Source organism: Sinocyclocheilus anshuiensis, unplaced genomic scaffold (assembly GCF_001515605.1).
Source record: "Sinocyclocheilus anshuiensis isolate Anshui unplaced genomic scaffold, SAMN03320099.WGS_v1.1 scaffold1386, whole genome shotgun sequence".
In the NCBI taxonomy this organism is placed as follows: Eukaryota; Metazoa; Chordata; class Actinopteri; order Cypriniformes; family Cyprinidae; genus Sinocyclocheilus; species Sinocyclocheilus anshuiensis.
In genome coordinates, this window is record NW_015555701.1 from 367,936 (window position 1) to 384,140 (window position 16,205).

Below are 16,205 nucleotides of genomic sequence, written 5' to 3' on the forward strand. Positions count from 1 at the left end.
CGTGCATGTGTGCTCCAATAACCTTCCGTACCGTCATCAGCCATGATCTTTCTGTCCCTTTGCTCTTCCTTTAACTCATAGTCATAACTGGATGAAGAAGTTCAAGTGAACCTGATGCTGCAGACGTTTGACCGAGTCTCTCTGTGTTTCTGTTCGTTCAGTCGAACAGAAGCGGCAGACGTCACACACATCAGCGTTCACTTGCACACGAGACCAAAGACCCGAGCCCTCATGTCACTAACGAACGCCTCACGATTAACGATTACAGCGTGTGACCGACATATTTCATTTAACGCCAGTGAGAACGAGGCTGCGAGGGATGGACAGAGTCACTGTTGCACTGCACACTTAATGGACATCACAGACAAAAGCAAAGCGGAGCTCGTTGACATTCAGTTATCAGTGACGATAATGATCGTTAAGAAGCTCAAATGTCCAGGAGATATTTATTGACATAGTTGTGTAGTGTGAACAGAACAGTGATCTGATCAAGTCAAGTCACCTTTATTTATAAAGCGCTTTTTACAATACAGATTGTGTCAAAGCAAGTTTACAGTATTAAATAGGAAAATAGTGTGTCAATAATGCAAAAGGACAATAGTAAACACTCAATTTTCAGTTAAAGGTAGTTCATCATAGAATTTAGTCATCATCCAGCTCAGTTCAGTTTAAATAGTATCTGTGCAATCAAGTTGACGATATCGCTGGATATTAAGTGTCCCCAACTAAGCAAGCCAGAGGAACCAAAACTCCATCGGTGACAGAATGGAGAAAAAACCTTGTGAGAAACCAGGCTCAGTCGGGGGCCAGTTCTCCTCTGACCAGACGAACCAGCAGTTCAGTTCCAGGCTGCAGCAAAGTCAGATTGTGCAGAGGACTCATGACTTTAACTCTTTCCCTGCCAAACGTTAATCATTTTCACACAACTTTCATGGCCCCCAGAATATTTTGAATAAATATCTGAACATGCAATATTTAGTCATTTATATATAGCAGACAATAAGTCAAAAGAAAGAACAGAGCCTCTGCTTTTAAACAAAAAAAACATTCTTTTTTATCAACACTTGAATGTGAGTAAGTTTCATTAAACGAAACAAAACAAAAAACATTTTGAACAAAAAGCTGAGAAAATAGAATTTTTGTCAAAGACTATATCTGGATCAGATTTATATCGATGATCAAAACATAGATGAAGTCATCAACATTAGGTAGATTTGATTTATATAATGATTTATATTTGATCGTGATTGCTTGTTTGTGCTGCTTCTTCGCAGTGTTTTGATCCAGAGATTCAGTACTCGATCAGAAGATGTGTAATAGCGCCTCCTACTGTATAACAGTGAAAACACGGAAAGCCGGAGAATCCCGTCAATGACAGGGAAAGAGTTAAAAGCTGTGTAGGTTCTCTCGAAGTTATGAACAAATGTTCTGTTAGTAATACTAATAGAACATTTGTTCAAAGTTATCTGATCTTTAATAACATTCTCAAAACTTTTGCACTGGAATTTGATTTATTCATTATTCATGGGAAGTTATTTTCAAAAATGTTTTAGTTGAGTGGTCATCTAACTTGTTTTTTTTTTTTAATGTTACTTGTTTCAGAATGTTCAGAGAACATTTAACAGTAGCATTTCCGTAATGTTTGCAAAATGATAAAATGAAATATTTCCTTTTAGCATTTGCATTACCAAGAAAAAAGTAGTTGAAACATTTTTTAAACACTGGATATTTTGAACATTTAAAAAGCATTAAGAAATAACTTTTTCATAACTCATTGGGAATGTTAGCATAATGTTTTTAGACCATATTTTTGTTAGCTGGCATTGAACATGTCTAATAGCATCTGGATCTGTGCTACTGAACAGAATGACACACTAACATACTCCAAATGTGCAGTGGACAGCAGAGAACACTGCATCCCACAATGCATTGTGATGAATCTCTGTTTGGACTCATTATTTGATCAGACTCTCAACAAATTGAATTAGAAATGCAAAATGAGTGTTTTTATTTACTAAATGATGAGGGGATCTGACAGCAGTGTAGCAGTGTGTGTTTATGATGGACTGATGCTGTACAGTGTTTACAGTTCTGCAGCCTCCATTACAGTCCAGATTCTGTGCAAACTCCTTTCCATTGACACTTTTCATCTTACAATTCAGAATTAGTTTTTCTTGCAATTGCAAGTTTATCTCACAGTTAGCACTTTGTTTCTGAGAATTGCACGTTTACATCTCTTAATTCAGACTATTTTGCCCAAATTGTTAGTTTATATCTCAAAATTCAGATGTTTTTCTCACTATTGTGTTTTTGTAAAAATTCCAACTTTTCCCCCAAAATGTTTAGTTTATGTCTCAAAGCTTGGACTTGTTTTCTTGGAATTGTTAGTTTATATCTCAAAGCTTGGACTTGTTGTCTAAAAATTGTTAGATAATATCTTGAAATTCTGACTTTTTTCTCACAATTGTAAGTTTTTTTTTTTTTTTATGTCTCAAAGCTTGGACTTGTTGTCTAAAAATTGTTAGTTTATATCTCAAAATTCTGACTTTTTTCTCACAATTGTGAGTTTTTGTCAAAATTCCGAGTTTTCCCCCCAAATTGTTAGTTTATGTCTCAAAGCTTGGACTTGTTTTCTTGGAATTGTTAGTTTATATCTCAAAATTCTGACTTTTTTCCTCACAATTGTTAGTTTTTGTCAAAATTCCGACTTTTTCTCCTCAAATTGTTAGTTTATATCTCAAAGCTTGGACTTGTTGTCTAAAAATTGTTAGATAATATCTTGAAATTCTGACTTTTTTCTCACAATTGTGAGGTTTTTTTTTTTCTTTTTTTTCTCAAAATTCAGATTTTTTCCCCCCAAATTGTTAGTTTATGTCTCAAAGCTTGGACTTGTTTTCTTGGAATTGTTAGTTTATATCTCGAAATGTAGATGTTTTTCAAGTTTATATCTCACATTTTTCCTTTTTTTCTTGGAATCTCACAATTCTGTTTTTTGTTTTGTTTTTTCCACCATGAAAATAAAATTAGATTTTTTTTGAATGGGAAAAATGTGAAAAAAAAAAGTTAATTGTGAATTTTTATCTCACAACTCTGACTATTTCCCCCGGTAATTGCAAGTTTATACTTCCCATTTTTGCCCAATTCTACTTGAATTTTTCCACTGAATTCAGAGTTTACATCTCGCAATTCTATTTTTTGTTTCCACCATGAAATGGTGGATTGTGATTTTCAGAATTCAGACTTTGTTTCTCTCAGATTAGCGAGTTGAGTCACACTTGTTTTATTCTGCGGCGGCCTCGAGCTTCCACAGGGTTTCATCTGTAGCTCGGTTCGGTTCTGATAAGCTGTCGGTCTGGAGGGAGTTTCAGACAGAATCAGACGAGCTCTTTCAGAGAACGTGTCCTGCAGTAATCCTCTACAGTAAAGTACAGTAAAGAACATTCGGCGCTCCGAACGTTTGATGAAGTGCCCTTTAAGCGCCCTGCTGATATGAAGCCATTCAGACCGTCATTCCTTCATTTCTGTTGAGTTCCATCACTCGAGACATATGAAATCAGGAATATGAACATTTAAATGTCTTCGGATCCTTCTCTAAAGCTTATTTCACAAGCCATACTATGGTGCATTATACACAGTGTTTATTCAGATTTAGCACGCATACGACAGCGATTCATTCTGATTTTCTTGTTGATTTAGATAATTACTCTGTGTCACAAGAAGCTCATAAATAAACCATATCTAAATATTCACTTTGGAGTTTCTCTCTGTGTGACTGAGTACACAAAGGCTTGTGTGTTGATTCTTCAGTGAGAATGAATCAAATGAATCGAGTGAGTACTTTGCCTCATGTGTGAATGGTGTGTTATGTAACTGTTTGCAGGCAGTTTTACAGTAATGATGGTGAACTGGTTACACTGCATGTTTCATTCTAGCTCGCATGTTTACTGTCTCTGCAGGAACCAGATAACCTGCAGGGAGCGTTCTCAGAATGTTCTGCCAAGGTTCTCTCAAGTTATGAAGAAATGTTCTTCCAGTAGCATTAATAGAGCGTTCGTTCAGTGTTATCTGCTCTTCAGTAACGTTCTACAAACATGAGCACAAAAACAGTATTTATACATAATGTTCATATAATGTTTTTTCATGTAACATTTTCGTTTGAAATGTTTTTACCTGTTTCAGAGAACATTCAAAAGTAACATTCTTACGTTTGCAAAATGATACAACCCTCAATGTTCACATAGCCTAACTAAGAAAAAACATTTTTTAAACTTTTTTTTGAACAATGGCTGTTTAAATGTTCAGAGAACATTCAGAAATCAAAAAACTTAATGTGAATGTTAACAAAAGGTTCTTATAATGTGTTTTTATTATCTGTGCACGTCTAATAATCATAATGATCATTAATCATACTTAAACTAATGCTGGCGTCTAAACAGGTATTTGTTCTCAACTGAAATAGTGACTTGAGTAGAGTTTTAATATTGCACTGAGACTCAGATGAGATCTCTCCTCAACGCTATTTATCATTGAAGAATATTATTTTGTATTTATTATTTAATACGGCAGCAGCAGGAGTGTCAAACTTTTTTTTATTTTTTTTATTTGCGGACTAAAAGGTACAAACCTAACAAATTTAAGGGATTTGTTCAAGTATGTGGGTTTGATTTAGGCATTGATGGGGACATAACAGCAGACAGCAAACATTTAATTGTTTGATCAGAATTATTGCTGGAGCAGTTCATTAGTGTCTGATATTGGTAGGATCATGTCACAGCGTCTCTACTCAATTTTCTCATTTATAGTCCCGATCTCAAATGATGGTTTAGTGTGCACGAGCGCGCCTTCATCCGCGTGCACGAGCACGCCCACCTCTCAGCGCGTGCACGAGCGCGCCTTCATCCGCGTGCACGAGCACGCCCGCCTCTCAGTGTTAAAGATGCTGCCGCTGGGTTCAGACGCGGGTCCGATGCTCGGGTGAGAGTTTATGCTCAGTTCCTCTGTGCTTTCTTGTTTTAGAGTCTTGTGTTCTGTGTTCACACACACTCTTGTGTTCTGATAGCTGTCCTGTGGTGTGGAGACCCTGGGATCTTTCAGCAGGAGAGACGCAATTAAATAAAGTAACTTGCTTTACTTCAACTCTGATCTCAGAGTCGGAAAGCGCAGAAATGAACCCGTGTTCTTGTGCTCTTCAGGTGGTTTCTGGAGGTTTGAGTCGGGTCCAGACTTCTGAAGATGTTTTCCATCATCCTGTGAGGTCTGCTGCTCTTCCTCTTCCTCTTCATTCAGAAGACAAGTACACTTCGATGTTTATTAGATGTTTTTAGACACTTACCTAGTGAACAAAAATATGTTAGGAACGTTAAGTTTTCTCTCTAAACGTTCAAAATGCGTAGTCTTTTAATGTTTTAAAAGCGTTCTTATTGTTATGTGAACGTTCAGGGAACATTCCATTTGATCACATGTGACCCTGGAGCACAAAACCAGTCATGAGGGTCCATTTTCTGAAATTGAGATTTATGCATCATCTGAGAGCTGAATAAATAAGCTTTCCATTGATGTATGGTTTGTTAGGATCGGACAATATTTGGCTGAGATACAACTATTTGAAAATCTGGAATCTGAGGGTGCAAAAAAATCTAAATATTGAGAAAATCATCTTTAAAGTTGTCCAAATGAAGTTCTTAGCAATGCATATTACTAATCAAACATTAAGTTTTGATATATTTACGGTAGGAAACTTACAAAATATCTTCATGGAACATGATCTTTACTTTTACAAAGGGGACAATTTTGTGAAAATGTTCTCACACATACAGATTTGATTTCTTTCTCAAATTGCAGTGACTGTTCTAAAATATAAGAGAGCAATTTTTCAGGAGTTTAGGACACATGCTTATTCAATAACTGTTTTATTTCCTATTTGGGTTTATGTATATGCTTTATTGTTTAAGATTAACAGCTTTCCCCCCCAATGCTTTGTTAGATGACAGTGTTTACTGTATGTGAAGATTTGGTTTCAAAACCAGTAGCATAGCTATTAAACAGTTTCTGTTATGATTTTAAATCTGTATTTAACCTCCGAACGATCTCAAAGTGAAAAGAGGTGCTAAAGTCTGATTTTGTGCTGCCTGTGCTTTAAAATTAAATGATTATAATCTTAAATCAAGTGAAGAAGGATTCTTCTTCATCCAACTAGAATCTTTCAGAAATAAAATGCTCGTTGAACAATGTATAAATGCTAATGTTTTGAGAACATTAATAAAGACCAGATAACTGAATGAATGTTCTGTTAATGTTGCTGGTAAAACTTTGGGAGAACATCCGCCCGAGTTCTGAGCAGGTTCTGTGTTAGCTGGGGATCATAGCCTTGACTGTTTGTGACGGGTCGCATCCATCCGCAGGCTGTTTCTGCCCAGATCCAGGACGCTGGAGTATCTGTCTCATCTGGGCCGGACGGTTTTGGCCAGTTTCCCCGTTCAGGCCACACTGCACTTTTACAACGATGAAGACTCCAGCTCTGAGGAGGATGAAGCAGACACTCATTAACCTCATCAGAGCCACACGTCTATAACATGAACTCACTAGTGAGCTGAGAGCGAAGCAGAACACTGTTTAGGAAGCGCTGCGGATCCACAGGAACGAGACGAGCAGAAATACTGCACCACCAAACACCTCTGATCTGAGGAAGAGCCTTCGTCTGGGAACGGCCTTAAAGAGACAGTTCACCCAAAACTGACGTTTACTCTTCCTCAGGATGTTCCAGACATGTATGAGCTTCTTCTGTTGAACATACAAGATATTCCGAAGAATGTCTGTAGCCAAACAGGTGATGGTACCCATTGACTTCCATTGTATTGTCTTACTATGGGAAGTCAATGGGGACCAACGGCTGTTTGGTTATCGATGTGCTTCAAAATATCTTTTTTATGTATAAGAAACCCATGCAAGTTTAGAACAACTTGAACGTGAGTGAATGATGATGATTTCAATGTTTGGGTGAACTGTCCCTTTAAGTGTTTCATTTGTATGTTGTTGAAAATCTAAACGCAAATAAAAACAAGATTGCTCAACATGCGTTTGCATCCTCCATTTATTAATAATTATAACGGCATACAGTATAAACTTTAAAACAGGCTGGATGATTGATAGCAACAGTGTTTGAATAATGCATAGAAACACTCCAATAATAGACTGTAGAAGTCAGGTGCTGCCATAAATGTTTAAGTTGAATCAAATTGGCTGTACAACCTAAATTATATTAAACTGAGTTAAAAAACAACAACTTAAATGTGAATTTTTTTTATTTTGATAAAAATATATGTTGTCATGACTTATCATATAATTGTTTTTGCAGTATAATGAAAGTCATTGTATTCTAATACATTAAACATGAGAAAACAGCAGTGTGTTTTTCTCGGGTCGCGGGGTCACAGGTCACCCGACACCCGCCTGTTTGCTCACGAGGGTCTGCAGGAGGAGACGAGCAGGAACACAACCCACCGCAGATAGTGAGCTGACCGTTTCACTTCAGTCTGAGGTCACAGAGGTCACGGTCTGACCCCAGACACCACACAACACACCAGGAGTTTGGTGTTTGAGAAAGATGCAAAAGCTCAGTGTCTAGAGCTTTACTAAAGTGCTTCGGTCGCACGAGTTCCCCAGGGCTGTGTTTCCCAAAAGCATCGCAAGCCTAAGCTGATCATAGCTTCAATGGTCTACGATGTACTTAAGCTTACGATGCTTTTGGGAAAACAGCCCAGGTCTGTCCGAGGGTCACGGGTCACCTGACGGTCAGAGCTCAGGCCTGTCACGCGGCTGATGGATCTGATCGTCTAAACCCTGAGCAAACGCCTCGCATCACTGCGCGCCAGCATCCAGGTAGAAGACGCGGTTTATTTCGCTGATGGGAACGTCTCGGAGTCTGGGAATCACTCCTTCCTGATCCTCGCCCGCACGCTGACTCTTGGCGTAGTGATCTATACCACACATAATGAACGAGAAATCATTTGATTTGACAATGCAAGACGTTTGAAATCACTTGAAATGTTAGTAAAAGCAAGCGAGAGCAGAAGTGTCATTATAAGCCTGTCACCTGTGATGTTGTGGACGGATGCGAGCGGAGCCGTGTTCATCAGGTTCACCCCGAACAGCAGCACTACACAGGTGCTTAAGGTGACCAGTAGGTGGATGGGTGCCGCCAGAGCCCAGTATCTGAAACACAGGTGTGCGGGACATCAGCCTCGCCTCATCAACACAGCAACACAGGACATATATCAGATGCACTCACTTCTGAGGCCAGTAAGTCAGTCCGGTGGAGTGAAGCCAAGCGTCAGGAACCACAGCCCAGACCACATACAGAACTGATGACAGCAATAACACACTTTAACACAATACAGCCACAAACAACGCTTTATTAAATCAAGGATTCAAAACTTTCACATCTTTTAGCCAGAAATTAATATATACATATTTTATGTGTACTGTATATATGTGTGTGTGTATATATACATATAAACAGTGTTGAGGAGTAACTAGTTACATGTGACGGAGTTACATCATTTAATTACAAAATAAATGTAATTGTAATTCGTTACAGTTACTGAGAAATAATGTGTAATTAAATTAGTTACTTCTGCAAGTCTGGCAGTAATCAGTGTTGAGTTCTACTGTAATATTAACCCTGTCTGCTTTACATGTTTCAAAATTATTAACAGTTGAAAACATTCATTAGAAATTTAGAAAAGCAATCAAAAATGTAAATGTTACATCAAATCAGTTACATTACTTTAATAAGAGTAACTGAAATAGTTACACTTCTTATTACATTTCAAATAGGGTAACTTGTAATCTGTAACCTGATACATTTACAAAGTAACCCTCCCAACACTGTATATATGTGACAGTTAAATAGTTAATTCCATTTCAGAGTAATGGAGATGTTTGAGTTTGATCAGCAGATGATGGAGAGACGTACAGAACCCGAGCTGCGAGCCCAGAAACAGCACGAAGCCGTAGATCGCTCTCTCTGGCAGAGGAGACGGAGAGTTCTCCACCATCATCAGCACTCAGCTCGACCAACCTGACAGAACTCAATCAATCAGATTAGAAATAACTCCGAAATGTCTCTTCTCTGCTGCGTTTCCTTGTTCTTCTGCGCAGGCACACCGCGTAATGCTGAATGCTGCCCCCGCGCGGCCTGGAGACACACACACACACACACACACACACTCTCTCTCTGTCTCACACACACTCACTCACACACACATAACACACACATACACACACACTCTCTCTCTCTGTCTCACACACACTCACTCACTCACACACTCACGCACATTCTCACACACTCTCACACACACACACTCTCTCTCTGTCTCACACACACTCACTCACTCACACACTCACGCACATTCTCACACACTCTCACACACACACACTCTCTCTCTGTCTCACACACACTCACTCACTCACACACTCACGCACATTCTCACACACTCTCACACACACACACTCTCTCTCTGTCTCACACACACTCACTCACTCACACACTCACGCACATTCTCACACACTCTCACACACACACACTCTCTCTCTGTCTCACACACACTCACTCACTCACACACTCACGCACATTCTCACACACTCTCACACACACACACTCTCTCTCTGTCTCACACACACTCACTCACTCACACACTCACGCACATTCTCACACACTCTCACACACACACACTCTCTCTCTGTCTCACACACACTCACTCACTCACACACACACACACGTTTACTTAGCTATCTAAATGGGGACATTACATAGACTTCTATTATTTTAATGTCAGAAGAAATCAGAAGAGCTTTATTGCCAAGTATGTTTACACACTTGGAAGGAATTTGAGCTGACGACAGGAGCTTCCACAGCTGAAGAAAGTACAGACCTACTGCAGACATACAACACAGAAGAGATGGAATATAGCCTAACACTAATATAAGAAAAACTGAAAATTTAATAACTTAATATAATACAGGAGTAGAAATATAGAGAAAAAACATATAATTGTTCTTCTTGTTTTTTTTTTTTACAGTCATTAGGACATTTTTCAAAACTGTTCACACAGTTCTAACCAAATGTCATCTTGGAACAGCAGTTCATTTCACATTCAAACTGCACTTAAACTACCAAAACACTTCATTAATGTCTCATTAACTCATTCTGCCATAACACCAGCAAAGCTTTCACCAAACAAACACACTTTGTCACTCAACACAACCTGAAGACACTAACAAGAGAGCATTGTGACAGCCAGCAGAGGGCACTTTGTGTTCCCATCAGCCCTTTCTCTAGATTGCTCCATCACCTTCAGCTGTGTGTCTTTAGCTTGCTAGCTCATCCTGATATATACCCTGCTCTCTGTGTTCTGTTGCTGGATTCTTGTCTTCTGTTCTCTGTTTTTGTGGATTACCTTTGGCATGTTTTTCTGCTTGTGTTACAATGTGAATTACTGTTTTTGGACTCTTTAATAAAAGCTGCAATGGGATCTTCTTGTTTGAGAGCATTTCGTGACAAGCATTATACATTGTTTGCTTAAGTAATTTTTCTTTACAGAACAAGAATGTCTACTGACGATGGCGCCGACGGTGATGGCTGCCTCCGTGGCGTGCTCCGCAGTTGTTTTTATGTTTTTGTTAGTTTGTCCTGTCTTTAGTTATATCCCTGCAATCAGTTTCACCAGAGACGAATTGCTGGACATTAACACTCATACTCAGTCTACACCTAAAATTTGCACATAATATACCTGTACATACAAAAGTGTCTTGTAATATACCTGGACATACAATTGTCGATTTATATATTTTTATTCCTTATTTACTTGTTCTATTTTTTTATTTTTTATTATCTGTGTTTTTTGTTCTGTCACTGTCATTCTGTTACACTGTGGAAGCTTCTGTCACGAAAACAAATTCCTCGTATGTGTAAACATACCTGGCAATAAAGCTCATTCTGATTCTGATTCTGAAGAATGACACGATTTATTGCTTGTAGTTCACTGCATTGAGTGATTAATATGGTAATGAAAGTGAAAAACTAACGCTTGTGTAGGTTTTCAACTATATTAAATTGCTTTGTATTTGTTTTTTTACAGTAATTCAGAATATTTCAATATGGTATTGCTGTAAAAATGCAGCAAATTTCTGTCTTATTCATTTTTGTGTTATGTTAGGTTTTGAACTTAGGCTTAACAGTTTTGTAAAGAGTGTAAACAGGTGCAAACTGGCTTGTAGGTGCATAGAGTTTTGCCGTTGTTTTTGTCTTAGTGAGAAAAGAATTTGTCATTTGAATGATGTAGTTATTGAATGCACTTTATTCCAACAAAGGTGTTTAGGGCCTCTCATCTACATGACCAGTTTACATTTAAAGCATTTACCTTATTCTTCATCTTCATCAACATTAGAAAATAATGTAGAATATTGACTGAAACCTCTAGCTGGGAAAAAGTACTTCATATCTGGATGTTTTGGGAAAGCTGCTGATTAGACCTTGGGTTTGAACAACTCAGCCTTGAAGAAGCTGCATATTCTCTCTCTATGTGTGTGTGTGAGTGTGTGTGTGTGTGTGTGTGTGTGTGTGTCTTCAGTGAGATGTATCACTGCACCCAAGACTGAAGGAACGTGAATAGCTCTATGAGTTTGATTTCTATCGTTGGAGGGACACTTCTCATGCAAACCCAGATCACGCTGTCATCTAAATAATCATTGAAGGTATGCCTTTGACCTATACGTACATGTGAGGAGATTTTATATGTTTATCTATATTTCAATTCAGTATTCTTTAAACATGAAGTAATGATGTAGTTAGTGACCTTTGTTAGAGTATAACTTACTTCAGTAACGGGAAGTTAGCCTACAGCTCATCTGCAGGGTTTCAATGCTACTTACACATACAATATAAATATATATGAATTTATATATTTACAGTAACTGACAGTATATTCCAATGTGTGTTTACTGTATATTCAGTTGTTTGGTCTTTGAACTTTTCTCTTGTAGTGCTTTTCATCTACTGTAAGATCTCTTTACAGTAGTGCAGTGAAAGTAAACTTTCCTTACAGTTTATTGCTGAATGTTACTGTATCTGCACCGCTCTATTTATGTCGTATACTGTAACAGACATTGACTAGCAAAAGGATTCCTGTTTCCCAAAAGCAGGTTTTTGTAACAGTGTTTTGAACTGATCTCTCTAGTGTTCTCTAGGCAGTGAAGTAGTGTGTGTATTATTCTAAACCATTCTGGCTTCAGATATCAGCTTCCCTATTTCTTGCGTTCCACCAGCTCTGTAGTATTCTATCAGTAAGGTTCTGGTATTTCTGTCATTAAGGAGTTAGATGATGTCTTAAACTGTATATGCATGATGGGTAAATACCATATCAACAAAGATAGATACATTAAATTTAAACCCAGCTACAAAATATTAGCTTCTGATCTACATTTATTATCGCCATCGCTTCAAGAAATCTCCAATCAAAAAGCTCTGAAGACATCTCGTTTTATAGAACGGTTTTTAAAGTAATTTGTATTTTTTTCTTTTGTCAGTTTTTCTCTCTCCTATGTATTCCCACAGATGTTCTATGTTCTGTATAGAATTATATTTCTGCAAAAAAACAAACAAAAAAACAAATCGAACGCTATACTCGGCGGGAACACCAGAGGGCGGGAACGCTTTTCCCGCCTGCTCGCGCTGCAGTTCATGCGCGAGAGAAACCAACGGCTCACACGACACCAGTAACGATCAAGCAGCGCTTTGCCCCCCAAAAAAATCAAAACAGGTAATAAACACAGTTAATCACATTCACAACACCGCGGGATGTCTCACGGTAAGAACCGACCTCAGGTGTTTGCGCGACAGCTACGTTTCAGGCAAACATCTGCAACGCTAATTATTTGAGGTAAGTTAAACAACTGCGGCACAGACGCGTCGCGTTTAACTTCCCAATGAAGTTCGTCTGGTTGACCATTAAACGTGTTAGTTCTCGTGTAGGTTACAAGCAGGTGTTGTGCTTTATTAAAGTAAAAGCGAGGCCCGACTGTTAACGATATTCGGTTTCGTGTTTCAGACGCTTTTCACGACAAACATTCAAATCAAACGAGCTGAGGGGAAAACTCTGTCAGACGCGCTCAGGTGGAGGAGCCGGTCTCTGAGTCACATAAACCATTCATATATCACATATAATCGAGCCGCAGCATTAGCGTGTGTTGCTGTTTCATACTGTGCTGATTTGTTGTAAGAGTGCGTCTGGATGACAGTGTTGCCAGGTGTTCACAACAAAACCCGCACAATTGCTACTCAAAAACTAGCCCAATCGCGTTTCGATGGGGTTCCCCGATAAAAATCATGTTTTTGGCGAGGTTCCCGTGGTGAAATACGCATTTTATTGGCTAAATATCACGTTATTGGGGTCGCTCAAAGTAGCACAAATCCGCGTGAAAACCGCGGACATGGCAACACTGGTCTGGAAGCAGGCGGGGCTCAGATGAGGTGCTTTGTGGGAAACGTAACTGAAGAAGTGTAATCTGGTCCAGTGAGTTTGAAGCTTGCATGCTGTGTTTTTGTGTTTCATAAGGATGTCAGACTCGGAAGACTCGGATCTGGAGGAACAAGCAGACGTGGTGCGACACCGAACCAAAATCGTGAGTAGAATTGAGACGAAGACATCAGTCTGTGCTGAACACACTTGTGATTCACTGTTTCTCACTCAGATCTATCAGAGCCAGTTCCCGTACATTCACATGGAGCCGCCCGGTGAGTGCTTGCACACTCTTTATCATTAGTGATCATCGCTGCAGAGGTTTCAGTGTTGCTGTGTTTTACAGACGTCATATATGAGCGCTGGACCAAGATAAAGCCCGAGGTGAAGAAGCACGTGGGTCATCTGATGCATGTGTCTGTGTTTTGGTGGCATATCCTCCTGAGACAGCAGGACAATCACCCCACCACCTTCTGGGCCGTGGAGATGGGCTTTCTGGACTCAAAGTGAGTTGCTTTCAGGAAAGAGTCACATCTGATGTGACCGTGAGGATCTGAGAAGTTTCTTTACAGGCGCTGGGCAAAATGCAAGTGTCTTGCATCTTTTGCGTCTCTCTGATGAAACACAGGGCTCAAATTTCAGAATTCTTCAGGCAGGCATTCTTCAGATTTTTGTTGTCCAAAATGAATTTAACTGGCCTGAATAAAAAAGATATCGGCTGAACTTAACTGTGGACAAATCGGCATGATTGTAGACAACTGTGATTGTGTTTTTCCTTCAAATAACAAATCATGAGAGTAGATGTGTGATGGATCACAAAATTCACGGTTTGGATCATATTACAGATTTTGAGTTACAGATCAGATCAAGTTTTGTTTTTTATTTAAAGAACTGTTCTTCGATACCACAGCAAAAACAAGTAGCATAACTAGTAAAGGTCAAACATTATCAAAGACAAGTGAACATTCAGTAATAAAATATGAACAAATAAACAAATTGCATGCAAAGCTTAGGTAAATAAACTAGAACAAAGTTACAAATAACATGAGGTCTACAAATAACATAGATTGATTCCTATTAAAGCAACTGTATTCAAGTGTTTCAGTCAAGAGTAGTGAGTGATTTGTCTCTTTGTGTTTTAGTGTTTTATTAACGTTAAAGGAATAAATAGTTCACCCAAAAATAAAAATTGTCATATGTCTGTCAATTTTGCCATAATCTTTTATTTTGATACCATAATATACTCACTCAAAAGTTGTTTTAAACCTGAATGGGTTTCTTTCTTCTGCTGAACATAAATGCTATTTTGAAGAACGTGGAAAATAGTATTTCATAGTGGACCAGCAACTTTCTTCAAAATATAATCTCTTGTGTTCAGCACAAGAAAATTAATACAGGTTTGGGACAACATGTGAGTGGGTAAATAATGACAAATTAAATTTTAGGGTGAGCTATCCCTTTAATGACAGTCGGCAGCATGTTTAGTACTGTCCCTTTAAGACCAGCACGCTTCTAATATACAGACACGCATCCGTTTTTCTCTTTCATTTTAGACATAACCAATTGAGTCTATATGTGAGCCTTGTTTGTTTTGACAGTATTAGCGCTAAAGATAACTTCGTCCAGTGATCAGGCGCTGTTTGACAGGCTGTTTAGTGCGCGCTTCGGGTGTTACATGCTCAAAAATAGCACACGTCAGAACAGCACGTGAATGAAAACTTTAAAGCGCATGCAAATAATGTAGTGCAAGTAATGCAGCGTACCGTGAGAGTAACTCTATCGCTGAGTTAACATTAGATGTGAATGTGTTGTACAGTATATTGATACATTGATTCCAAATCAGATCGTGGAGACATTTTTATCGTCAAACCGCACACCCCTAATTCAAATGAATCAATAACCTCTAAAAAATCGCCCAGCCCTAATAATTGTTTTTCATTGTCTGTCTTTCAGCGTGTCGAATGATTTGAGTCTGAAGAGGCTTGAGAAGATTGAGATTCTGGAAAGCATTCTGGATGCCATGGAGAGAGGCGTACGTATCTGTCCTGATGAACGGTCACTGATCCTTCACCGCTTCTTCAGTGTCATGAAACCCCTCTGTTTCAGCACTGGTCTTTCACACCTTAGATCTGAAAAAGACTCCAGAAATGGTCGTGTAAAACTGTGGAAAAGTGGGAGCGAAGAGGGGAGAAAACAACCAATAAAACACAGACCTACAACTAGTCCTGGGCGGTTTACCGGTTCATACCGAATACCGGTGTTTATTTTTGTTATGATATGAATTTTTAAAATACCGCAATACCGGTGTATGTACCGTGAAACCGGTATAATTTTGAAAAATACTGTGATATAAATTTTTGGTCATACCGCCAAGCACTAGTATGCGTCACGAAAAAATCGTCATCGGAGAGTGTGCGCGGAGGCTCTGCGCGGGCATCCGCGTGCCTCCCATTTTTTGTGACCGCGCGTACTTGTCCGTAGGTACTAGTCAGTAGGCTACTGCGCATGCGCAGGCTGTGTGAAGAAGCCCGTTGCTACTCGAACCTGTACAATCCGTCGATAAAACAATATAAACACAGCCAGATGTGCAATAACTGTGGGCAATTGTTTCTTCACATGTTTGTTTACTGTTCAAGCCGATCTACTGCGCATGTATGGAACACGTCCGCGGAGCGGACCATCAGCGTA

At 39.0% G+C, this 16,205-nt stretch overlaps 3 protein-coding genes across 4 annotated transcripts in view; 2 read left to right on the forward strand and 1 right to left on the reverse strand.

The window, feature by feature from the left end:
* The first annotated feature begins 4,930 nt into the window (after window positions 1-4,930).
* On the forward strand, window positions 4,931-6,999 carry LOC107671627 (protein ripply3). Its single transcript, XM_016464535.1, has 4 exons — window positions 4,931-4,974; window positions 5,060-5,117; window positions 5,193-5,254; window positions 6,402-6,999. Exons 1-4 carry the CDS (start codon window positions 4,937-4,939, stop codon window positions 6,544-6,546), a joined length of 303 nt encoding a protein of 100 aa, XP_016320021.1. The 5' UTR covers window positions 4,931-4,936; the 3' UTR covers window positions 6,547-6,999.
* Window positions 7,000-7,317: 318 nt separating this feature from the next.
* pigp (phosphatidylinositol glycan anchor biosynthesis, class P) lies at window positions 7,318-9,152 on the reverse strand. Its single transcript, XM_016464534.1, has 4 exons — window positions 8,975-9,152; window positions 8,288-8,360; window positions 8,093-8,211; window positions 7,318-7,976 (listed from the first exon to the last, which is right to left on the reverse strand). The coding sequence occupies exons 1-4, from the start codon at window positions 9,057-9,059 to the stop codon at window positions 7,858-7,860; spliced, it is 396 nt and encodes a 131-aa protein (XP_016320020.1). The 5' UTR covers window positions 9,060-9,152; the 3' UTR covers window positions 7,318-7,857.
* Window positions 9,153-12,715: 3,563 nt separating this feature from the next.
* ttc3 (tetratricopeptide repeat domain 3) overlaps window positions 12,716-16,205 on the forward strand; it is a 40,395-nt gene continuing 36,905 nt past the window's right edge. Inside the window, exons 1-5 of one of the 2 annotated variants that reach the window (XM_016464532.1) lie at window positions 12,716-12,818; window positions 13,614-13,680; window positions 13,750-13,792; window positions 13,864-14,023; window positions 15,471-15,549. In XM_016464532.1, coding sequence (XP_016320018.1) covers window positions 13,615-13,680; window positions 13,750-13,792; window positions 13,864-14,023; window positions 15,471-15,549 — 348 coding nt within the window. In that variant the 5' untranslated portion in view covers window positions 12,716-12,818; window position 13,614. Of the gene's footprint in view, window positions 12,819-12,847; window positions 12,939-13,613; window positions 13,681-13,749; window positions 13,793-13,863; window positions 14,024-15,470; window positions 15,550-16,205 lie in introns of those variants that run through there. The other variant, XM_016464531.1, reaches the window with a different exon arrangement.